Here is a 23,283-nt window from a genome sequence, read left to right as displayed (position 1 = left end):
GGTTTTATGTCTAATGGTCAAAGATTCGCATTTTGGTCCCTCAATTTCCAAAATCGTTCATGTGGTCCTTCAATTTTAGTTTCGTTAAGATAAATTATCATGCCGTAAGTTTTGTTAACATTTCCTGTTAAATTTGAGCATATGCATGGTGCATGATGTACTATTGAGGATCAAAATCGGAAATTACTTCACTCATGGGAAAAAACTTCCCTCCATCATCACCCACACACCCCATATTCCTCTTTTCCTCTTCAATCACTCATCATCACCCACACACTATCTCTATGCTTTTGGAAATGGTGGAGTTCGAGAAAGATTTGGGTTGGCTTGGATTCTATGGAGGAACAGTGTACAGTTTGGGGGAGAAATTTTCTCCGGCATCACTCTCTCTCATATCCAGATATGAGGAATCTGTTTCGTTTTTTTTCTTCAAAATTTATTATGTATTGGGGAATTTTGGAAAATTTAGAAATAGTGTGTCTGAGAGAGACTGTGTTGGGTTCGAGTTCTGTTGAAGAGTGCGGTTTGGGGGACAAAACTTTCCTGCGTCACTTTCTCTCCATATTGAGCCATTCCATTATTACTTTTTCATCTTTAATTTAAATATATTAGGGAAAAAAGTGGGAGAAATCAATAGATGATGAAGGAGTGACTGAAGAGAGAGAATAACGGAGTTGCATAATTTTTACGAACTGAGAAACATGAATGAAGGAGAGGGATGGATGCGGAGAGAGAAGGTTAAAAAATGGGTGCACAAATTAAAAATAATACAAAAATATCATTTTACCCTTGCATTTAATAGAAAAGATAAAAAATATTGACGTCATGACCATTTTGTCCTAATGAAAGTGAAGTTAAAAGGACCAAAAAAAGGATTTTGAAAATTAAGAGACCAAAATACGAATCGAGTCTAAATTTAAGAACCATTAAAACTAAAAACCCAAAACTAAAAGGCGCAGTTGCTCTTTGCTCCCATTTTGTGTTGCTCACGCAGTGCCATTATTCCCACTTTTTTTTGTTTTCTTTTCTGATTCACATCATTCATTAATGTTGAAGCATTATCAATTATTTTTCTTCTTTAAATATTAAAAATCCTTTTCTTAATACCATTATTTGGATAGTAGAAAGTAAGCAGCAGTTGTTATTTTTTTGGGGCTTGTTTTCTTTACTAAAAGCCCCTAAATAGTTGGTGATTTATGAAAGCCCAATTTCAAAATAAGCCGCGAATAGCTACAATAGTGCCCACTGCACTGCCTTATGGGGAAATGAAGCCCATCGCTGAACCTCAAGCAAGCATCCAGCATCCAAGTTGAAAAGTCTTGATGTCCCAAGTTCAAGGGGTAATTAATGGTGAATGAAACTTGTAAGTATGCATCCGTGATTCTTGCTCAAGTTATCTGTATCTACTCTCCATATCGTGCGTGTATGCCTTGCTTGCATCATAATTAATTAAGCAGATATTAGCTAGGAATGGGTGAAGATAAAACCAGTTTAATCTTTGTCGACAGATTACATGCATATCTCATATATAGATCAAGTGCAATGTAACATTCACCAATTGCAGATTATTCTCTTTAATTAATATTATTACAATTTACAAGCTTTGCTGCTTCCTGCATAAGTTGGTTGCTTTAAGTAATACTTCAACGTCACGTCATGCCCAGAAAAGAAGAAGGAAGAGATGTAGCTAGCATTTTAAAATAATGTTTTCACCAAACCAAAACAGTTTAGATGTATATATTAATCTAGTTAAAATGTCTAAAGCACATGTTTAAATACCTTAGAGCTCCACTGATCAATGATCACACAACTACTTCAATGATTATTCATTTTTAATCTCAGGTCAATTAATTAATTAAATGTTTGTCGGGTTCATGAACTTGTAACGTTTATTTTATTACCACATTATGTGCGAGCTGAGGAGGACCGACGAGGATGAAAGTCAGAAATGTTCTCTTTCTGATTCTGATGGCAGTCATTCTCATTTCGTCGGATATAATAAATACCATAGTATGTATATAGGTTTTTTAAGTAAATATGGAGTCAAACGATGGCCATTAAGCATCATGCATGGCAGGAATTGCAGCCTTAAGCTAGCCCCAGGCAGTGGTGTAGCCATATATGCCAGCTTGTACAGTGCTGCAACAGTGACTTCACACTGAGTGAGTGGTGTGGATAAAAGGAAACAAGGCGGTGCTACCAGCAAAAGCCAAAAAGCCAAAAAGCCAAAAAAGCCAAGAGCCATAAGCGAAAGACAATTATTATAATGGTTATTTCCCTACACCACACAATACAAATGAAGACTCTGTCTAATACTGATCAACAAGAGTGAACCGTGAACAGGAAACCGTTGCCACCCAACTTCACATCACACATCATGAATAATCTTTATGTTACATTATATAAGCTCAACTCACTCACACCATTCCACTTTCCTATTTGCTATTATCCTGCTCACACCATTATCATTTTTATATATATCTTACCCCTCAAAGTCAATGCTCTATATGATCACAAGGGTCATTAAATCCCCTACCATATCTTAAAGCATGGGCCGAAAAATTTAAAAGATTTTGCGCATCTTTATTTATTGTCTATTAGTTTTGAATTGGATGCTTAAATTTTAACGCGTGTATAGCTATCGAGATGGAGTTATTAGCCTAGCACATATATTATGTACTAGTGCCTGACAGATTATTCCTTGTGTGACAGCAAGAATTGATGGGTTTAGGCATGGTTTGCTTGGCTGCATATGGACTAGAGAATTAACGGATGGGCATGGCCTAGCTTCTGCGTGATCATTTGCTTGTGGGTGTACTGGAGGACAGGATGCCCTGCAGTGAGTGAATAGAATATTTATTTGTGCATGTAATTTTGATGTGGTTAATATAACATAATAATTAGATAGAAGTTTATACAGATACTGATTGCAATGTTGTCGTACGTGCGAAGTGACATAGATTGCCTTTACCAATTAATGCTAAACTACAAAATACTAGTCTTTTGTTATAAGCCTACTTTACTTTCCCAACGTGAATTATTGGATTAAACCCATACCACTCCAGCTTCGCGACAGGGCCCGCTACGGCCTAAAGTCTCCTCTCCCCTCTGAAACTGAAGCATTCACTCCATCGCTATTGTAATTATTTTGTAATATTGCTTGCTACTAGGACACTTTTGCCCATTCATCTTCCTCCAAACTACAAGATACAACCATGAGTGAATATCCATCCCTCGCCCATACCCCCTCCTCCCTACGATTTTGGAGAAAAACTCTCGTACAACAGGTGTAATATTTTTTGTTAATCAATAACGTAATGACACAACGAATAATTTTTTCACGTCTTATTATGTTATTCACCAAGAATAATAAAACTTCTGTTATAAGTAAGTTTTATTGGACGACCTTGACTTCCCTTTTATTTTATTAAGCTTCTAGCGTTCATGAACCCAATATCCTTTTTATCACCCTTGCTTTTCCTAGATTTACGAATATGCCATGGCACGTCTCATTTTCTCATCCTTAATACGGCTACTCTTTCAGTAATATATGTATACACGTGGTTGAGTTGTGTCCAAATGCCACCGCAAAGTCCCCCATACATAAAGATCATGGGTCACCTCACCTGGTTCATTTTTTTCATTTTTTCATTTAGATAGATATCCATATATAGGAAGGTACAAAAGTATAGTTGTTCACAATTACGGCTAGCTAACATGGGCACTAGTGTAAATAATCGAACCAAACAGTACCACTTTGAAAACCTCTCTGCGCATTTTTATACACTGCAATTGTAATCTCAAAGACAGAGAGAGAAATTAGAGAGAGAAAAAGAGAGAGAAAAAGAAGAAAAGAGGGAGATGGAAGAAGATCATCATGATCAGAACACAAATGAAGTATACAGAGAGTGCTTGAGGAACCATGCAGCGAGCCTTGGCAGCTACGCCACAGACGGCTGCGGAGAGTTCACACTCGACGACGCATCCCCAGGTGGCCTACAATGCGCCGCCTGCGGATGCCACCGAAACTTCCACCGCAGAGTCACCTATGCAGCCACGTCATCACAAGCTGCAGGAGGCAGCGGCAGATCATCAGGTCATCATCATCATCATCATAATCGTGTGATCATGAGCAGCAGCAGCCGAGGCCGAGATCCGAGCGACAACACTATAGCAACACAAGATCAACTCATGGATTACAATGCTGGCGGTGGTGGGTCCCCGGACAGTGGAGACAGGATGAGCGGGAAGAAGCGGTTCAGGACAAAGTTCACGGCGGAACAGAAGGAGAAGATGCTGGCGTTTGCAGAGAAGCTGGGGTGGAAGCTGCAGAGGAAGGATCTAGAAGATGAGATTGAGAGGTTCTGCAGGAGTATAGGGGTAAGCAGACAGGTATTCAAGGTGTGGATGCATAACCACAAGAACCTTTCCTCATCTTCTACTTCTGCATCTACTGGCAATGCCTCTTCTCTCACTACCCAGTAGTACTACAAGCTTTCTCTCTGTCTCTCTGTCTCTGTCTCTGTTTCTCTTGGCTATGCCTAGGCCTTTTCTATGGGTCTACTACTACTCATTATATCAGATAGACTAATTAATTAACTGTTTTCTATGGTCTTCATTTTTTGCTTTTCCTCATAAACTAATTAAGCTATATATAATTAATCATTGCCTTCCTTTTTTTCTTTGTAGTTCTGTATATATGCTGCATGTTAATTGGTTCTTCTATATCAACTTGAAATTAATCATCTCACAGGTCTATAGTAATTACTGATGAGATAGTTTCCATTTTGTTAATCATTTCCTAATTATCCGGTGGAAATACTGATGATGAGTTATTTTTATTTTTAATTTTAATGAAAACTGACAAGACCTCCTTCCTGAGAGAGAGAGAGAGATATATATATATATATATATTCTGGTTCTGCGTGGCCCGCCTCTCCCCCTTTAGCTAGCTTCAAGGCTTTAGAAAAAGTTACATGAATATCTTGTCCTATCAAATTAAACATCTCTTCAACTCTTTCATGATTCATACCCCTTTTCAAAAATCAGTTATCAGAATCATAAAGAAAATACAAATAACCACGCGACATCTCAAATCAGAATATCGGTTCAATTTTTTTGTTAATTAACTTTGATGCATGACATGAGAGAGAATCCATTTTAGTGTAATCATTTCCATTTTTTTGTTTTGTATGTACGCGGAGAGTGGAGACACAAGAAAATGTTTGCCGACAAACATACCTTACCTCTCTCACCTCTCCCTCGCTATAGTTGTTACCAATCGTGAAGACATGCATTATCCAACCTCATGTCTAGTCCAAATCAAATTCATCCTTGCTGGCATGGCTTGTCTGTCCACCCTTGCAATATTATCTGTCCGCTAGTGACGAATTGCATTTTTCATAGTCCATAAAAAGGAGTCATTATGCTTAATTAATTCCTTCAATCTATTGCTATTGCTTGAGGAGAAGCATTGGATCATACGCAATTTTCTATGATTTACTTTCTTCATCTACCTATATCCTATCCATATAGTCACAAAAAAAGCAGCTTTGAGATGATCAAGACATCAGTTTTCCATTGCTTTTATAAATGTAGCACTTGTGTTCTTCACCATCCCATAAAACCTTTTATATATATATCTCACAACTAGCGCATAATTAACTTGTTTGTCACCAATAGCCTCCCCAGGAGCAGGATCCGTTCTTCAAATGATGAAAGCGACTTAAGTCTCTCAATATGATTTCGTGCTCAACAATCTTGGATGTATATATGTAGGTAATCGCACCGTGGCAATCTCCACAGACACGTAAGTTGTTGGTGATCCGGATATAGGTGCACCTGGTGGAGTAGTTAGGATTGCATAGGCCAGAGCCAACTTCTCACTATGCTCGAAAAGAAGGTCTCCTTTCTCTTCATAATCGACATCGTGAAGTGCGAAATGTCTTTGATCCGTTTAAACAAGTCAGCAAGGGTCTCATAAATTTCTTGAGACTCTGGATGAGTCCTATCACCCACAAAGAAGGCTGCATTTCCTTTCTTTCCTTGCACCCAACTGCAACCGAGCCTCTTCTTGATGCCCGTATATATGTTTCATTAGCGATCTGATTCTAGCCACATTTTCCAACGCGCGCCTGGCATTGGCATATAGGCTTGAAAGCAATGTATATGAACTATAATTCTCTGACTTCGTCTCTGATAACCGTGCATTCCGTAACCTGTCATTAGTGAAGTCCAAGAAACAGCATTCCTTTGTTGCATGTAGTCGAACACAACTCTAGTAGCAGCATCGATGTCTCCAGATTTGGAATGCATATCAACAAGGCAATTGGCCACATGACATCTCTTTCTCCAGATTTGGAATGCATATCAACAAGGCAATTGGCCACATGACATCTCTTTCTCCCTCGAAACAGAGGCACGGATGGTTCGCCCTCGATGACATCCCTTTCTCCCTCGGTTCAATTCTAGAATGGGCCTCTGGCTCAGGAGACAAGTTTCGTTACACTCAAAAGAAAGGAGTCATTCTATAGAGAGGGTCTTATACATAACCCTTAAGTGAGGTCCTATTTCTTAATCGTTGAATCAGATTAACCAATTTGATCCAACAATTAAGAGATAGGGCCTCACTTAAGAGCCATAGAAAAGTGAGTAAAATATGAGGTGGTGTTTGCTGCGTTTGCATATTATTTTTAGGCCTATACTAACACTAGGAAGAAGACGGCCCAAGCTTTATATGTTTTAGGCCTTATGCTCTGTTATGCGTGGGCATTTTACACGCCATTTGTCTGAAGCTTTGCAGATTTTGGCCGAGTAACCTTTTCTGATTCGGCCTTTCTATTGGGCCTTCTTTGATCTCTTATTCATATAATTGTTTCAGCCCAGAACAGCAAACTTTTGACGCAATGTGTCAGCACAGCAGCAAACTTCTGCTTATTATACTAGGAATTCAGAGAGGGAATAAGAAAGAAATATTAAGAAATTCCCGAAAGAAAAGAGAAATCCACATAGATAAGCACAACATTTTATAATTCAGCAGCAAAGCTAAATTCTACCCAACAACATAAAAGAGAATTCTACCTTGTCAACAATGGTCCAAATTACTAATTCTATAATAAACCGCGCATGTTTAATCAATACCCCTACCCTGTTTAGAATCCAAAAGCTACATTCACTTGTTAAGCATCATTCTCACAAACTCCTCATAGTTCACCTGCCCATCGCCATCTTCATCTGCTTCACGAATCATTTCATCCACTTCTTCATCAGTCAGTTTCTCCCCAAGATTTGCCATTACATGTCGAAGCTGCATGGTTTCAAATATGCAAAAAGGATGGTTTTCGGTATAAGTTTCCACTACGCCCAATCTTAAATAGATCATCCAAAAAATAGCTAATTAAAATCTTTACCTCAGCAGCAGAAATAAAGCCATTCTGGTCCTTATCAAAGACCTTGAAAGCTTCTCTGAGTTCCTCCTCAGAATCAGTATCCTGTGGAAGTTTTAGTTCAACAAACTTTGCGTGTAAATACATATCTAAACTATTCCAATCACATATCCAGACCACGGGCAGAAAAGTACAACAAAATTTGCAGAGGCCCCAATAAACAAAGGAAGGAAAGGTTCAACGGAAACATATCGATACTGTGTCTTCAATTCTATAATTATCAATACCTATTATTACAAACTGCACAGTCAAGACTCGAGAGATACTACCCCGATGATTGCCCAAAGATTGAAAAATCTTAGTGTTGCTACCATAATGCATTAGTTATAATTATAAGTGACACTAACAAACATTGTAGTTAGTTTTCTGTAAAGATCAAACCAAAACAGAGCAATTACATTTAAATGAAAGATTTGAGTTGAACCAAGCACGAAGCACAATAGATTACCAGCCTGAGAATTCTGGGGGGTAAAAAGCAATATGACACTATAATGGATACATAATGTAGATACCTTCATCTTCCTTGCCATCAAATTCAGAAACTCAGAGAAATCAATTGTGCCATTCTGGTCAGCATCAACTTCGTTGATCATGTCCTGCAATTCAGCCTCAGTGGGATTTTGTCCCAGAGATCTCATCACAGTCCCCAACTCTTTGGTAGTGATGCAACCTATGTGCAAACAAACATGAATTATAAGTAAGTCTCTTTGTGCAAAACTTATGTGGTCTTCTGCCTGAAAAATCAGAAGTAGCAGCAGAGTGAACAAGACAGAACCCATAATAAGTTGATCACACAGAGACATCAACATTTCCAGAACTCATCTCAAGGAAATGTGGCCCAATGGATGAAAAGGCTATGTTGTACGCTGACAACTTAAACCTATGCATTACCAACCCCAGTTTTATGCTATGAATGTAGAACTGGTAGCCTAGTAGTAGAAGAGGTTAGAAATCATTCGTGGGTTTTACAAGACAAGAGGGCAAAGTCCATAAAGAATATTCTACAATGAAAAACAGAAAACCACAAAAGAATTTTAGGTCCAGAGATTGTGTAATTCAAAAACTTCTAATCTAACTACTTTTTATTTTATTTTCGTATCCTTTGGAATTTAGTTGTATAGAGCATTTCTTATGCATATGGATATCGCATATGCAATGAAATCCAATACCAAGTCAAGTGGATATTGATTTAAAATTTTCTCTCCTATTCTCCCGATTAAAAAAAATAATATATATCCTATTCTTCAGTTCAGTAAATATTCTTCAAATGTTTTAGGGACCTAATGAACCTAAAAAATCAACGTTAAAGGAAACAAAGAAGCAAGAAGAACTAAATAATGGTCACAAAGAGCAATCCTTTACTTGATTTTGCTAGAGGAAGAAGACAGTATCAAAATCATAATTCATAACCAACAGAAGTAAATAAACCCAAGAAATCTAGACATGAAATATAAGAATGGGTAGAAATACCATCGCCATCTTTGTCAAAGAGGCAAAAAGCTTCCTTGAACTCGGCGATCTGCTCCTCGGTTAGCTGCTCAGCCATTTGGTCTCTGTTCTGATTTTGGCGAAATGTGGAGTTTGGATTTAGTTGACCGATGAAATCAATCAAACTTTTGGCCCTTTGTCTATACTAATAACAATAAGTACAACCATTTAGATTCAAGTCTCTTTAGAATAAATCAATTATAACTGGATCCTTGTTACTACTACTAGGTTTTTTATTATTATTTATTTATTTAAAAAATTTGGGGTCAATACTAATTGTTAGAATCTAATCTAACGGTTGAGATTCAACCATTGTGTTCTCTGCAGCCAGCCAGCCTGCCGTGTGAGTCGCTTCGCTTGTATTACGTACCTGCACGGATATCCAGGGGCCCACTAATTCGGTGTCCATGTCGGGCCTGCTTCTCCTTTTCTCTTACAGTGAAAGTTCACCGAAACGTAAAATACTATCATGAGGTCATTTCAAGCGACGCGTCTTTCGTTCTTTGACACGCTATCGATTGCCTTAATTAATTTAAATTTAACTAACGCTAATTCCTTTGTTTTGTCATCCATTTTTCTCTTTTCTTTTCTTTTTACAAATGCTAATTAAATAAAATAGATACACGTGCCTTATTCTCTATCATTTATAAACGTTATATTTCCTTACTGGTACTTGAGGCAGCTACACACATCAAGTCTGACCGAGCATAAGGGTTGAGATGAAAAATTAATGCAAAAAGAAAATATATAATATGACTGACAATAACAATTTTATCTCTAAAATAAATAAAGTTGGATACAACTTCAAACCAAGCCAAATAGCGGGTTGCTTTATAAATTTGCGTAAGCATAGTTAAAGAGAAATCATTATAAATAAAAAAAAGTTGAGCGTTTGAAACAGATGGTTGCTTACAACTGAACTTACAACCACATGCGCGCTTAGATCGATATTGATGCACATTATTCTGATTCTGAATGCTATCAAATATCAATATTTGAAATTTACATATTTCTAAACAGATATCAAGACAGACATGGTATCATTATCATACGGATGGAACTCGCTCTCTCAGCATTACGCACAAAAAGCATACGCGGAAAGCCCAAATTGTTAGTGGTGCAAAAATTTGAACAAAAATTAGTTGGCTGCCTGTATGTATGCATGTATGTATCTGCAGTTAAAAATGGCAGAAATGCAACAACAGCTCTAACGCATTGCTCTATGAAGATGTCTGGTATTTGTACTTGACAGCTAAGGCTGCTGCTCTGTACCACGATGCGGCCGCCATTGCACCTGGGTCTGGGACTGAGGCAAGTTTCTCCCCAGATATATAACTTGATCGGCCAGCCTACATAGAACAGGACGTCAGATTCCCATTTACAAGGAGGATGGCTTCACTCGAGCAAACTGTAATTGGGATTCTAAAGAAAAATTTACAAAAAAGAGAATCAGCTTATATTCCACCTGTGCCTGCATGTGCTTCGTTGACTCAGCTCCAGCCAGTGCTGCTTCAGATGAGAGAAGAAAAGCAGTCGCAGGATCATCACCAGCCTTTAACCTCTGTTTTTCAAAACAGATATAAGTACCAAATTATGAGGCCACGGCAAAAAAGAAGAAGAAGAAAATGATAATTATCGACGACCTCCTGAAGAACTGCTGATGCTGGAATAAGGGCATCTAACAATGTCCGGTAACCAGCACTAGCCCCACCATATTTACTGACAGCAGCAATGGAAGCTTCAAGCGCTTCAGCCCCTGAATCAAGAGAATGTTAAGTCAAGGTGAAAAGAGTCTAAAAATTATCCCATTAGGAGGGGAATTGTCTCACAATTTTTTGATGTGACAACTCCTTGGGTGCTTGCTTTCAACTGTGCATAGGCTGCCTTGCAAAATATGGTATATCTGTATCAAGAATATAGATGTAAAGAAGCATGTCTGGGTAAATGCAGCTAAAAAACATTACTGAAAAAATTTCTGTCAAAATTTATTGAAACAGGGGAAGCTGAATACAGGATCCCGCTTGTGCCGCCCATAACTCTTCTGACAGATGATGCAATTTCATTCACTGTTTCGGTTGCATCATTCAGGGGATAACTGCAATACGGCAATACAGACACGACCATGAATAAAAGATTAGTTTGGAATGATAATCACCGGGTATGAACAATTAATTCTCTATATTGCTAATAAAACTGTTCAGAAACCTGAAAGCAACAAACCAGCATTTGTAATACTATATTTTCATTATTTTTTTTTTTGGCTAGGAAAATAAGGGAAATGACACAGGATTGAACCCAGGCATGCTACTTTCCACACTGCCCTATCATGTTTTCTCTAATAACAGGCACGCTATTCCAACAATGCATTATGAAGACAACATCAAAAGTCAGTCATGTGCATATTCTTCTTCTAGTAAAACATGACAAGATTTGTCCACCACTCCCCCTCTGGAACCAAAAATTAAAATAAAAAAAGAAAAAGAAAAGGAAACTGAAAATCAAACCTACTTTTGCATGTCTTCCAAAACTGCTGCCGCACCTCTATACATCTGCAACAAAAAGCAATTTTTTTTTTGGTCAGAGAGAGCATAAGATTTAGCATGTGACAATTCTTTGATTTGGAAGACAAAAAAGATCAAGGACAGGCACAAGATTTAGCATGCAACATATCATGAATCAAGAAGTAAATGAAAGAAAGGATCAAGGTGGGGACTTACGGTTGACCCACAGTCACCATCACCTACTTTGCTATCCCATTCATTCAAATTGTCCCTAAGTTTTTTCACAGCATGTGCAGCTGCTTCAATAGCCACCTCAAGAATCTGGCCTTGTGCATTCAGTTGTGCTGGCCGACCTAATGACTAATTGAAAGCAAAGAGTTAGTAGAGGCAAAAAACACATCCAATGATTAACTATTGGGCATCCATGATTCTCCAAAGAGGACATTCTGGATAGTTTTGAAGCTCAACTCAAACTAGAAATAGTTTAGTGCAAAACACAAACAAGTGCACCCAATTATGCCCTTTTTTTGTTGTTGAAAAAGACACCCAATTATGCTATGAAACTACTATCCTACCATAACCTGTTCAACAATTTTGGACACCAACACTAATGTCAACGACCAATACATACTTGTAAAAACAGAAAACAAAGTTATTCACCCACCAGACAACTTACAGAAAAGTCGAAGTGTAGACTGACAAGGACATGTTCTAAGAACACGGTTGTACATACCTATTTGTTCAAACAAAGGTACGAACATACCTCATCACTCTTTGTTGAGCGAGATGGAGGCAATGGAACAGGAATCTTTGCAGGTGGGTGATTGCCTGCAAGCAAGGACAACCACTGAGTTCAACATACCTAATTTTGACTTATTTTTAATGTTTAATAAGTATATATGGTAATAATGAAGTGTAGTATGTATTTTTATACAACAGAAAAATAACTTATTCATGACACCAATGCCACTAGACATTCATGAAAGCAAATACTATTTACAAAGTAAAACATGAATATAAGAAACATTCAAACACCATAATCAGATACCATCAACACCAACAGGCCAATGTGGAGCCTTTGTTGCAGCATCCAGACGTTGCAAAATAGCTTGATCAGCCTTCATGATAGAAATCGAAAAACCTGAAGAAACAGTGTCAAGAATGTGTATATTATTAATATAACTAACACTCTCAGCATGTGTCAGAGAACAAACCTGCCATATCAAGAGAAGTCATAAATGACCCAGTATATACTCTATCAACAGCCAATCCATGTTCCAGCTGCAACTTAGGTACTGCTTTACCGGATGCAATCATCAGTTCCATTACAGGAGTTGCACCTAACCTGCCATAAAAGAAAAGAAAAACGAAAGTAACATAATAAGAGTTCTGCCTGGACTGACATTGGAATTTAATTGGAAAATAACACACAGAGTAAGAAAGTTGATAAGGAAGAAAGAAAGTTAAGAAATTTCAACATTTGCCTTTCCTCATAAATTTACAATGCTAGCTTTAATTGACTTGGTAAAAAAAAATATACAACTCTTAAGCAAATATATAGCATGAAAGACAGTTTGTACACAACATTTTTCCTCTTTCAACTTTCAATATGAATAATGGTAAGGGATCATGTCACTGAATCTAGAGTTAAAAAGACAAAACGGTCATCTTTACTTGTATCTATAAGGGAATAGTTTCCCATAAAACACAAATCGTAACTGAGAGAGAGAGAGAGAGAGGAACATATTGATCTGAATTCGGGATAGTTCCTCTCAAGATGCCAAATTGTTTTTTTTTTTTTTTTTTTTTTTTTTTCCATTTCCATTGACATGCAAACCTCTGGAAGAAGAAAATGGAAAGTTAAATCCACTCAACTGAGTAAGCATATTTTCTCTCAGATCATCAGATTCTTGTTCTATCAATTATGATGCACCTTGCATCAGTAATGTTTTAAGTCCCATATAATTAAATTCTCATATAATCCATAAAGTAAAAAACCCAACGTACCCGTTGACCATAAGCACAACTCTACTACCTCGAGTAATTGGAACGTAGTTAGTTTCCTGCAAAAAATATAAATTGGATCTTTTAGAAATTTAGAGCTCGATTCAGCGGGTTGTAGGAAAAAAAATGTAGATACAAAATAGTTCATCCTATGCATTGTGAAAGCGCTTTGTTCACCGCACTCTAGAATTGGAATGAAGTGTTGAATCAATTCTATACATTCCCCTTTTTCTTATGTATATCCTACTCAACTACCTAAGAATCGATTGACTATCTTCACAAGACAATATTCTTACCACACATTTAACTGGACTCTAACTTACTTGAGGCATGAACTATATATTAAATGTCCATTCTTATTACGTAAAGAAAACATATTTGACATAAGCATTGATTAAAAAGTATGGGGGTATACTGGCGACAAAATCTGCTTAAGAACATGAGAAACTATCACATCCACGGGTTGAAGGTCAGCTACAGCAGCACCAGGTTCTCCATGCTGTAAAAGTAATCCAGTTTTAGTCAGCTTGACAAAGTATTTAAGAAGTAAATAAAAGTGCCAGTCCGTATGAACAGTATGCTGGTAAATCATAGCCAGATACAAATCCCATAGGGTTAAAAACAATCAATTCAGGATATGGCTTGACGAATTTGAGCAAATATAATGAATTCCAATGTATGGTATGCAAACCAGAAACAGACTAATGTTTATGGTATGCAAACCAGAAACAGACTGATGTTTTAACATGATTAGAAAACAAGCGCATAACTTTTGGATTTATGGACCAGGTTACTTGATGAGAATAACTTACGATTCCAAGACCAAGTTCCATCTTTCCTGGACCCACACGGTCCGGTGTAACCCGACCAGGCAATGTGCAAACAGATAATGCAACACCCATTGTTCCAACCATTTCAGATGCACGACTTGCTTCTGCGGCAACATCGGCAAGCGAAAGGCCAGCAGCAGCAGCAGCTCCAGCAATCTGTTCACAAAGGGGTCACAAATTTGAAGATTAACAATTGATACTACGAACCAGTGTTTTAATTAGGATGTGAAGACATGGGTGAAAAGGTTTCCAACCCTTCAGGAACATAACACCCTATTTCTAACATCCTTCACAATGAGCTTTCACGCATACATGAAATGACAGATAACACAAAGAAATGGTTGAATACAATAGTTTAAAGAAACCACATTACAAATGGAAACAGTTGAGAGAGAGAGAACCTTATGAATAAGAATGGTCCCGGCCAAACCCCTTCGACCAGCTATGCCTCGAGGCGGGGGTAATGCACAATCATCTCCAACAATTACAGTCTGCAACATTAAAGGGCAGTCCCTTTGTTTATACCCTCTGGTGCTTGCTAAAGGAAAGAATTCACAAAATAAAGCATACCTCTACTTTATAACCTTCTGATTTTGCTTGCTCTGCAGCTAAACCAAAATTTAAACAGTCCCCAGTATAATTCTGTCAACAACCAAAAAGCAACAACATATATCAAGAAAACCAAAAGCCGCATTTCCAAATTTGGCCCTGCTTGTCACCATAAATATTTATGAATCCGAGAAGAAATTCCAGAATTTTATACAGATGAAGATGCAATTTTCCACCAATTTCTATTACTATTTAATGTTTTCAATTTCTATCAATAATGGGTTTTCAGAATGCTCCAACCACATGCCATTGCTGTCATTTAACATCCCAACCACACATAGAATACCCTCACAAAGCAAATTTTAACACAAAGTAGAAATTATACCTTGACAATCAGAAGGCAACCCATAGGACCAGTTACAGCTCGGATGCCCTAAAGTTCAATCATATTAGATCAAAGTCACCTAAGGTAACAATCGTACATAAATCGACAAGGTGTAGTTTCCTTCCAATTAAAAGAAATAAATTGCAGGAGACCATACTGCTAGAACTGAATCAACTGGTGGTGAGGCAAAAACATCCCCACATATAGCTGCTGTCAGCATCCCTTCCCCCACAAATCCAGCGTGTGCAGGCTCATGCCCACTTCCACCACCTGTATGATCAAATTATTAAGAAAATCCTCTGTGTCATACACGCTTTAAAATTTCATTTTCATTCTTACATTGAAAATATTTTAATTGCAGAGACTCAAACAAACCTGATATAACAGCAACTTTGTCATATGTACCACCGGAGACATCAGCTCGCAACACAACCTTCACCTGTAATCCCCATTTAGGAAATGACACAATTATATTAGTTATTTGCATACTTAAGGCTATGGCATTGAGGGATAAACACAAGGCGGAGGTAAAATAAAGAAAGGAACAAAGCAACAGGAAAAAATACCTGAGGGAAACCATCTAAGTACTGCAGCCCAGGATAAGTTTCAACAAGACCCTCGATGAACTCAGTCACCACATCTGCAACCATGGATACAAAAAATTCAGAAGTCTCTTAGTGAAAATTAAGCAAACGTTATGCTTCATTTCTCTTGTTACTACAAGTGACCCCCACCTAAAGTGCACAGAAGTATCGTGACCCCTAAATTTCATTATCTTCACATTTCCTCTCATTTTACTCGGCAACATACTCGAAAAATCAAACACGAAGTTGAGGGATAATCACAAGGAAGGGCAAAAAAATAATCGGAGTAGAAAATGCAAGAGTGAGGAAGGCGAATTGCGTACCATTGGGGTCGTTGATGAGCTTCTTGGCGTGAAAAGCCATGGCGATGATAAGCAATTAAACCCTAGCCAACAGTGGTTTGCATGAGAGAGAGAGAGAGAGAGAGAGAGAGAGAGAGAGGGGTAAAGAGAGTAGATGGTATTGGTGGAGTCGGGCTCTGCGTCTGTATGTCTGTATATATATGTGTGTGAAAAGTCTCTCTCACCTGCGGTAGAGGGAGCTTTTGCTTGAGAAAAGAGTGGGTGTGCGAGTTGATGGTTGCTTGTCTGAGCGAGAAATTTCCTTGCTCTGTTTTTATCATTTTATCCTTCCTTTTTCTCACAAATTCCCTTTCTACCACTCAGCTTTTGTTTGTTTGTTTTTTTTTTTTTTTGTTTTGTTTTGCCCCTTCCCTAATTATCTGATCAAGGACGGTAATTGGCAGATCACGGTTGCAAAAAAATAAAAAAACTTAGCTTTGCCTACATTTAAAAAAACAATTTATTTATTAATTAAATATAGCCTACATGATTGCAAATTCACGCCATGGAGATGGACTATATGAAGCTGCTCTGCAAAAAGAAGTGAACTTTTGAAGAAACATAAAAGCTTTTACATTATCATACACAGGGAACTGAAAAATCCTTCTCCACGCATCCTATACAAATGAACTTTTCCTAGGGTTTCCATTCCCTTCCCAGCAGCAGCACATTTGGTTTGGAAAATGTCCCCAACTCTCTGGCTGCTTGTGAAAGTATTCAACTTTAATTATCACCAAAATAACAAAGTATATTATTTTTAAATTATAAAAATATAACTCATAAAGATGGTCCTTCCGATTATTATAGAAGAAAAGGAATGCGATTATACCGGTGGGAGAGAGAGAGAGAGAGAGAAAGAGAGAGAGAGAGAGAGAGAGAGAGAGAGTGTGTGTGTGTGTGTGTGTGTGTGTGTGTGTGTGTGTGAATAGTGATCCTTTGAGCAACAATGGAGTCCAAGGGGCTTTCACGCAATAACAGAGAAAACAAGGCTAAGCCGAAGCGCAAAGAGGTAAATCACATGTCTTTCCTGTAATCTGTAACAATTCCAACTCTTATTGGTGCAATTTAATTTTGGATTTTTAGATAATTGAGAAGAGGAAGGCTATGGATGCACTGATAAAAGTAGCTTCTGCCGAAAAGGACTATCTTTCTGCTTTCCCTGCCTTTCGCCATTACCAAATAAGCGGTACCTCGCTTTTATATTATCTATGCTACCTTTTCACAATTCGTTTGAAGATTTTGTTTATTTGCAGTACTATTTCAATTTCTCTTGGAAACCCATTCTGGACAGTGAGCTCATTCGAGCAGGAAAACAGGCAAATTGTGGGAATTTAAAACGGAACCCTGCTGCCATTTTTTTTTTTTCTCTTCCATTTTTTGGTAGCAGCCCCATTACGGGTTCGTCCATTTTTGTATGCAAGTGATGAGCTTGTGCTACTTTATAAGTTTAGATGGCTAGAAATTATTCTTGGGGATATTGCAGTTGTCTTGCTTGGTTTTGCAAGTTAGAATCCCTCAAAGTTTTTTGTGGAAGATGAAATTTCATGTGATCTCATTGGATGTTAGGCCTATCTGCATTCTTGGAATCAGGAAGGGGGGACAAGCTCTACTCTCATGTTAAGCAATTCATTCAAAATCTCCTCAAGGTATTTGAAGCTGTCTGACGTTTTTGCTTAACACCACCAAATTATGCTGATGTTCTCATTTGCTTTCTTTGCTCTTTTGGGAAAACTCATTCAAGTTTTGAGAAATCATCAGGCCAATATGGAGGGGCTGTATGGATCTGAGTGGCCTGCGGAAGAGAAGGTGAAGCGCAGGGAGATGGTTGCACCAGAAGCACGTTATGTATTTGTGCGTAACGCTTCAAATGCAAGTTCGGTTGAATTCTTAACAACGTCTGAACGTGAAAAGACCTCAGCTAGTTGTGTAGAAGAGAGGGGCCCCATAGTTGGGTTTGTACATTTTCGCTTTGTCATAGAGGAAGAATTGCCTGTTCTTTATGTTTATGAATTGCAACTCGAGCCTCGCGTACAAGGGAAAGGTCTGGGGAAGTTCCTAATGCAACTAATTGAGCTAATTGCTTGCAAGGTGCTGACTCTGCTGTTCCCTCTCCCATTTTACGCTTATATTTTATAGATTTCTCAATGAAATGAAATGCTAGATGAAAGAGAAATGTCTGAGGACTTCCTCAGGTTTTGCATTTTTAAAACTGGAATCTTATCTTTTTCCGACCTCAGTTTGATTGTCTGAATATTTTTGTTAACCAACTTATCAACATTCTATGTTAATTGTTCTTCCTGGCATCGAGGCAATTAATCCAGCATTTTCCATTTTTTTTGTAGAACCACATGGGCGCTGTCGTTCTAACTGTTCAAAAAGCAAACTCCGCAGCTTTGAATTTCTATTTATGCAAGATGAGGTAAAAAAAAAAATGCTTGTATATACCGCACCTAATTATTAATGAAAATTATACAGTTTTTCATCCATGATGTGTCAGATTTTCAGTTTTCTAGAGTGATACAGCTTGCTGGTTCAATGGAAAATATTTACTTGGTTACTATGGAAAACAATGATTATCCCCAATCTGCTCTCTCACACATCACTGGAATTTAACATTAACCCACTCAAGAAGGGATCAAAGGACGAAATTCGTTCTTCGCCTTTATAGTTACCTGGTTTTGCATTTTGAAAGTCCAGTACTGCTTATGTATTCTTCTGCCATGCAGTCTTAAATCATATCAGTTGTTTAATATTAAGAGCTTGGTGAAGTCTGTTACCAATCATTTGTGGAGCAACCTAGGAGGAATGTTCTTTAAGTTGCATATCATGGTGCTTTATTCAACAGATTTATACTAAAGTATCACCAGTGCTTAATTGTTTTATTAGATTTCTTGATTTTTTTTCTTTTATACGTTATATTGCCCGTGCATCCAATGATCGGATTTCTTTTTCTTTCACCAGATATGTTACATCGACTATATCACCATCAAGAGTTGATCCATTGGTGAGGGATTGTTAACAAAGCACCTACAATGTGTAAATTACACAGAAGACCTACACCTTTTCTTCAATGTTTTAACAGGTTTATTATTTATGCAGATAGGAGTTGAGAAGAGTTATGAAATTCTTTGCAAAACATTTAGTAATGAGGCTAAAGCTATCTTGGAGGTATAATCCTGCTTTTGTTAGAAATGCAGTAATATATAACTGAAATCAAAGATAAAAATATTACTGTTTTAAATATCTTTAGTAAGCTGGTTTATTGCTGGACAAATTACTTGACTGTCATTTAAGGAAGTTGGCATGTGAAAGTGGGCTATCAAAAACACAAGAGTTCAATCATTCATAGAAATTTGCAATTGATAACAAAGTGGCTTAATTGCCTACTTATGTGTCACAAGCATTTTCAAAGATGTTTAGCGTCCTGTTTTAAGAGTATCTAAAGGTTTTGTACTTTGTTGCGCATATGCATACATTCATTTGTCTTATTTTCCTTTTCTTTTATGCTTCTGAATATCAGGAACCACTTGAGCTGGTTCATTCGGTTTAACAAGATAGTAAACTGGGCGCTCTTCAGTAGATATGTGCTGTCACAAAAAGGCAGAGCTATTGAGGTACTGGATGATGTAGTTACAGGAGAATGCATTACTTACAATGATTTAGCTGCAGCACTACGTTCAGTATTATTACTCTTGAACTCACAGAATCACTAGCATACATTTTTTTTTCGCTCAGCTGTACAAAATCAGCAGCAAATAGTACTATGTAAAAAGAAACTACTTCCTTTGGTAGATATTATTTTGGATCTTCTTGTGATCAAAGCATAGTAATTGCAGTTTATGCTCAATAATGGAAGTTTGATCTCCATTTACATGAATATTTGTCATTGAAACATTCTTCAAAATGGTTTGGCAAGCAAATAATTCTGTCTGACAGAAAGCTTTGAAATCCTGTAGGATCTCTTAAGACCTTAATTTCTGCCATAAAAATCGCCCGGACAGGTCTATGGTCCGACAACTTCAATTCGCCTCTGTCATACTGGTTTTGCTTTAGTCCCTTCCCGAACCATATGATTCGATCACACCTACAAAACCATCAGTCAGTGCATCCTGTGCTGCTTGTTTCTGGGATAAGATTTGTAGCAGTCCTTATCAATTTCAAGCAGTTCAGGATGCTTACCATGCTGGAGCACGCCTTTTATTGTGTTTTCTCTTCTCATCGCAGCCAAAGTAAAGTTCCGAATTCTTGTAATATTTGTAGCTAGGGGCGAAGTTTATTACTCCTTCATGCCAACCTTCGAATACATGTCCTTCCATGAGTTCCACCTTTAGCTTTAAAAGATAGTGATAGAGATGAAACATTTTTTTTTTTAAAGGTAATTTTTTTCTTTTTACACGTTGATAATAGCAGCTAGTTTCACAGTGACAGAATCTCTTTACACGTTCGGATATTGTAAAGTACCTGATCATATTCCAACAAAAGGTTCCACTTTTGCTTCTCCACAAGATACTGCGTTGTGGCGTCAGGCAAGTAGATTCTATAGTTCAAGTCTCCAAGCCAGATCACCCTACTGCATAGGCATATATTATTTAGTGACTTAATTAGATATGATATTACTCCAAATATATATATGTATAGATTCCACAATCAAAAAGCGTTCTCAAACAAGAAGTTCACGAACAAGGGTATCAACATCTCTTAAAACTTAGAAAAAAATTGGAACTTTTTGTTTTTCTCATTTATTTTATCGACTCTTTTCTTTCGAACAGACCAAGGTTTGAAAAAATAAATTGAGGATGAGCTGAAAACATCAATCGAGAAGGAAAAATTGTATATACATACTCGTGATCAAGAATTTTAGTGGTGAAATTAGGGAAGGGCCCGGGAGGAAAGGTTGTGCGAGATAAAATCTCAGCTGCGTTTGCGTTTCTGCGTCGTTGATCACCTTCTTTTCCTCCGGAAGCAAGATGACTACACACAAAGCAAAAGCTTGTTTCATGCAGCCAAAATCTAACTGACACCGAACCCTGCATGTATGTACGTGTGTATCAAAAAGTCATCATCAAGTAAAGCCTATAGCATAAACTAACTTAAATTATGAAAATAAAAATAAATGAAGTGAGCTAATTCATTCTAAATTCCATATTCCAATATTCAATGGATATTATATACCTTGTTCCCTAGGCAACCCATGAGACCACAGCCAACACATGAGACACTGAGCTGTCTAATGTATTGGCAGAGATCACTCCTAACCCAAACAGATAACAATATTCCGACCATTTGCTTACTAATTATGCATCGGAAGTCTTGTGTAATATTATTCTTAGGGTCAGGGTCATTAAGAGCTGCCCTAATCAATGAATTCCATTTCTCGCAAATCTTGCGGTTTTCAGATCTTACAACAATATTTGCTGCATTCAGTGGCACAATCTCTTGAAACCTGAGATTGAGTAATTCGTTCAGAATGATCAGATTCATACAGCTATATCTATCTATCTATCTATCTATCTATCTATATGAATCAAACTTGAACACTTGCATGTTGTTGCAGACATGCACGATTAAAACTAACAATATTTAACTAGAGATATATCATATATATATATAGAGGGAATGATTGAATTACCCAAGAACGTAGATATTAGCAGGAGGGTTAATATGATTCGGTCTGAGCCACTCTTGTATGTCCAAAACCTCGGGAGGTGAAACACCTCCAACATTCCAGGAACCGGCGAAGATCCTGCATCCATCCATCCATCCATTGATAAACAATTATATAACATCATCCTCATATTACACTACGTACAAACATATCATTCAATTCAAAATATATATAATAAGTGAGAAACTAGCTAGGTAGCTTAAGTGAGCTTGTCTTCAATGGATTGGGGCATACTGATGATATATATTTTGAGGAGCAGTGGAATTTTTCTTGGAGATATTGATATTATCACTTGGTCGACTTTCCATCATGGTCTCCATCTCCATGGAATCTGGATTAATATCCGCGATGAAATTGTTGCTCCCCATTAATCTACACCAAATGACCTTGAATCGTAATGAACACACATGTATTCATATTACTATATCTTAATATAATCAGTTGATTAGATAGATAGCCATTATTAACTTGAGAGAGAGAGAGAGAGAGAGAGAGAGAGAGAGAGAGAGAGAGAAAGAGAGAGTTTTTCTTACTTGCTTGGCTTGCATGGGAATGGTTCTGTATGAATTAAATAGCATAGCAAAGCTTAGCTAGGATGAAGAATTGCATTACACGACTGATTCTGAGTAGTGGAAAGGGAATGTAACCCCCGCAAACCCTCCCGTGAAAAGAAAAACAAAAGTGTAAAAAGATCCCATTTGGCAATTTTGGCAGGACGGAAACATAATAATAAGGGCTGAGTGACGAAGGTGATGATGCAAGTCAGACACAATAGTTTAATGGGGATTAATTCATTTATGGGAGGTACAGGATTAACTAATTAATTGAGTTTACTCTCTCAATGAGCCAAAATAACAAGGGAAAAAAATACCCAAAAATTCCTTAAACATGTGTTTTACTCTCTGTCTCATATTTATGTTCACATGGCATGGGTGCTCAATTTTTAATTCATTTTTTCTGGGTGTTTCTGTTTGTTTGTTGATGGTTGGCCCTAATACTTGAGCAATTTATTATTAATACATATATATATATATATATAATTCAATAAGTATTTAAGTTAAGAATTAGTTACATATTTCTAATCTCGGTCATTGAATTGCATCTAAGAAACTACTAACGCATTTAATAAATAAAATCCAAAGACAATTAGAAGTATTTCTAATCTCGGTCATTGGATTGCATCTAAGAAACTACTATCGCATTTAATGAATACAATCCAACGATTAAAATTAGAAGTATGTAACCAATTCTTAACATAAAATACTTATTGGAAAATCTCCCTATATTGTATATATGCATTGTCTAATTGTTGGTTATTTACTTTGAATATAAATGGAATTGCAGTAATATATATATATGTGTGTGTGTGTGTTGTGGGTGAATTTATATTTAAAATTAGGTATCCCATCAAAACGTACCATCAGAATCATGCATAATTAACGACTGAAAAAAGGTGATCTTATAATGCTTAACCCACTCAAAAAAGTTGTT

At 37.2% G+C, this 23,283-nt stretch overlaps 5 protein-coding genes across 6 annotated transcripts; 2 read left to right on the top strand and 3 right to left on the bottom strand.

Annotated features, from left to right (window-relative positions):
* LOC18777739 (zinc-finger homeodomain protein 11) lies at positions 3,615-4,745 on the top strand. Its single transcript, XM_007209544.2, has one exon. It carries the CDS (start codon positions 3,862-3,864, stop codon positions 4,483-4,485), a length of 624 nt encoding a protein of 207 aa, XP_007209606.1. The 5' UTR covers positions 3,615-3,861; the 3' UTR covers positions 4,486-4,745.
* Positions 6,949-9,171, bottom strand: LOC18778083 (calmodulin). The gene is made up of 4 exons (XM_007209676.2): positions 8,916-9,171; positions 7,958-8,115; positions 7,410-7,490; positions 6,949-7,306 (listed from the first exon to the last, which is right to left on the bottom strand). Exons 1-4 carry the CDS (start codon positions 8,989-8,991, stop codon positions 7,172-7,174), a joined length of 450 nt encoding a protein of 149 aa, XP_007209738.1. The 5' UTR covers positions 8,992-9,171; the 3' UTR covers positions 6,949-7,171.
* Positions 9,737-16,575, bottom strand: LOC18776332 (putative 3,4-dihydroxy-2-butanone kinase). The gene is made up of 20 exons (XM_007211216.2): positions 16,110-16,575; positions 15,769-15,842; positions 15,578-15,641; positions 15,360-15,472; positions 15,203-15,250; positions 14,839-14,910; positions 14,670-14,759; positions 14,251-14,424; positions 13,854-13,937; positions 13,442-13,497; positions 12,649-12,779; positions 12,483-12,575; positions 12,198-12,262; positions 11,651-11,794; positions 11,442-11,482; positions 10,945-11,028; positions 10,763-10,836; positions 10,577-10,689; positions 10,399-10,494; positions 9,737-10,282 (listed from the first exon to the last, which is right to left on the bottom strand). The coding sequence occupies exons 1-20, from the start codon at positions 16,147-16,149 to the stop codon at positions 10,154-10,156; spliced, it is 1,785 nt and encodes a 594-aa protein (XP_007211278.2). The 5' UTR covers positions 16,150-16,575; the 3' UTR covers positions 9,737-10,153.
* Positions 16,671-19,948, top strand: LOC18776082 (N-alpha-acetyltransferase 40). Its single transcript, XM_007209417.2, has 8 exons — positions 16,671-17,136; positions 17,211-17,313; positions 17,694-17,773; positions 17,886-18,215; positions 18,470-18,546; positions 19,089-19,131; positions 19,227-19,295; positions 19,648-19,948. The coding sequence occupies exons 1-8, from the start codon at positions 17,074-17,076 to the stop codon at positions 19,675-19,677; spliced, it is 795 nt and encodes a 264-aa protein (XP_007209479.1). The 5' UTR covers positions 16,671-17,073; the 3' UTR covers positions 19,678-19,948.
* LOC18776802 (type IV inositol polyphosphate 5-phosphatase 9) lies at positions 19,792-22,610 on the bottom strand. Of its 2 annotated transcripts, none has more exons than XM_020564930.1 (8): positions 22,326-22,610; positions 22,027-22,178; positions 21,757-21,870; positions 21,300-21,570; positions 20,970-21,154; positions 20,589-20,697; positions 20,307-20,458; positions 19,792-20,211 (listed from the first exon to the last, which is right to left on the bottom strand). In XM_020564930.1, exons 1-8 carry the CDS (start codon positions 22,368-22,370, stop codon positions 19,971-19,973), a joined length of 1,269 nt encoding a protein of 422 aa, XP_020420519.1. In that variant the 5' UTR covers positions 22,371-22,610; the 3' UTR covers positions 19,792-19,970. The 2 variants fall into 2 exon arrangements, with proteins under 2 accessions (XP_020420519.1, XP_007209210.1); XM_007209148.2 differs by having other exon boundaries at positions 22,027-22,164; positions 22,326-22,609.

The sequence above is a fragment of the Prunus persica genome, chromosome G5, assembly GCF_000346465.2.
Source record: "Prunus persica cultivar Lovell chromosome G5, Prunus_persica_NCBIv2, whole genome shotgun sequence".
Lineage (NCBI taxonomy): Eukaryota > Viridiplantae > Streptophyta > Magnoliopsida > Rosales > Rosaceae > Prunus > Prunus persica.
This window is presented reverse-complemented; position numbering and strand designations above follow the sequence as displayed.

What these genes read in the sequence shown, in the direction of transcription:
- LOC18777739 (XM_007209544.2), top strand. Translation starts at nt 3,862, where the DNA reads ATGGAAGAAGATCATCATGATCAGAACACAAATGAAGTATACAGAGAG.
- LOC18778083 (XM_007209676.2), bottom strand. Translation starts at nt 8,991, where the DNA reads ATGGCTGAGCAGCTAACCGAGGAGCAGATCGCCGAGTTCAAGGAAGCT. An exon ending in TGATGGCAAGGAAGATGAAG is followed by an intron (nt 7,491 to 7,957) that starts GTATCTACATTA and finishes AAACTTCCACAG; the next exon opens with GATACTGATTCTGAGGAGGA. An exon ending in GCTTTATTTCTGCTGCTGAG is followed by an intron (nt 7,307 to 7,409) that starts GTAAAGATTTTA and finishes GAAACCATGCAG; the next exon opens with CTTCGACATGTAATGGCAAA.
- LOC18776332 (XM_007211216.2), bottom strand. Translation starts at nt 16,149, where the DNA reads ATGGCTTTTCACGCCAAGAAGCTCATCAACGACCCCAATG. An exon ending in TTAAGCAGATTTTGTCGCCA is followed by an intron (nt 13,498 to 13,853) that starts GTATACCCCCAT and finishes TATTTTTTGCAG; the next exon opens with GAAACTAACTACGTTCCAAT. An exon ending in ATGGTGACTGTGGGTCAACC is followed by an intron (nt 11,483 to 11,650) that starts GTAAGTCCCCAC and finishes TTTTTGTTGCAG; the next exon opens with ATGTATAGAGGTGCGGCAGC.
- LOC18776082 (XM_007209417.2), top strand. Translation starts at nt 17,074, where the DNA reads ATGGAGTCCAAGGGGCTTTCACGCAATAACAGAGAAAACAAGGCTAAG. An exon ending in TCATTCAAAATCTCCTCAAG is followed by an intron (nt 17,774 to 17,885) that starts GTATTTGAAGCT and finishes AGAAATCATCAG; the next exon opens with GCCAATATGGAGGGGCTGTA. An exon ending in TTCTATTTATGCAAGATGAG is followed by an intron (nt 18,547 to 19,088) that starts GTAAAAAAAAAA and finishes TTCTTTCACCAG; the next exon opens with ATATGTTACATCGACTATAT.
- LOC18776802 (XM_020564930.1), bottom strand. Translation starts at nt 22,370, where the DNA reads ATGCTATTTAATTCATACAGAACCATTCCCATGCAAGCCAAGCAA. An exon ending in TGGGTTGCCTAGGGAACAAG is followed by an intron (nt 21,155 to 21,299) that starts GTATATAATATC and finishes ACATACATGCAG; the next exon opens with GGTTCGGTGTCAGTTAGATT. An exon ending in AAAAGGCGTGCTCCAGCATG is followed by an intron (nt 20,212 to 20,306) that starts GTAAGCATCCTG and finishes ATGGTTTTGTAG; the next exon opens with GTGTGATCGAATCATATGGT.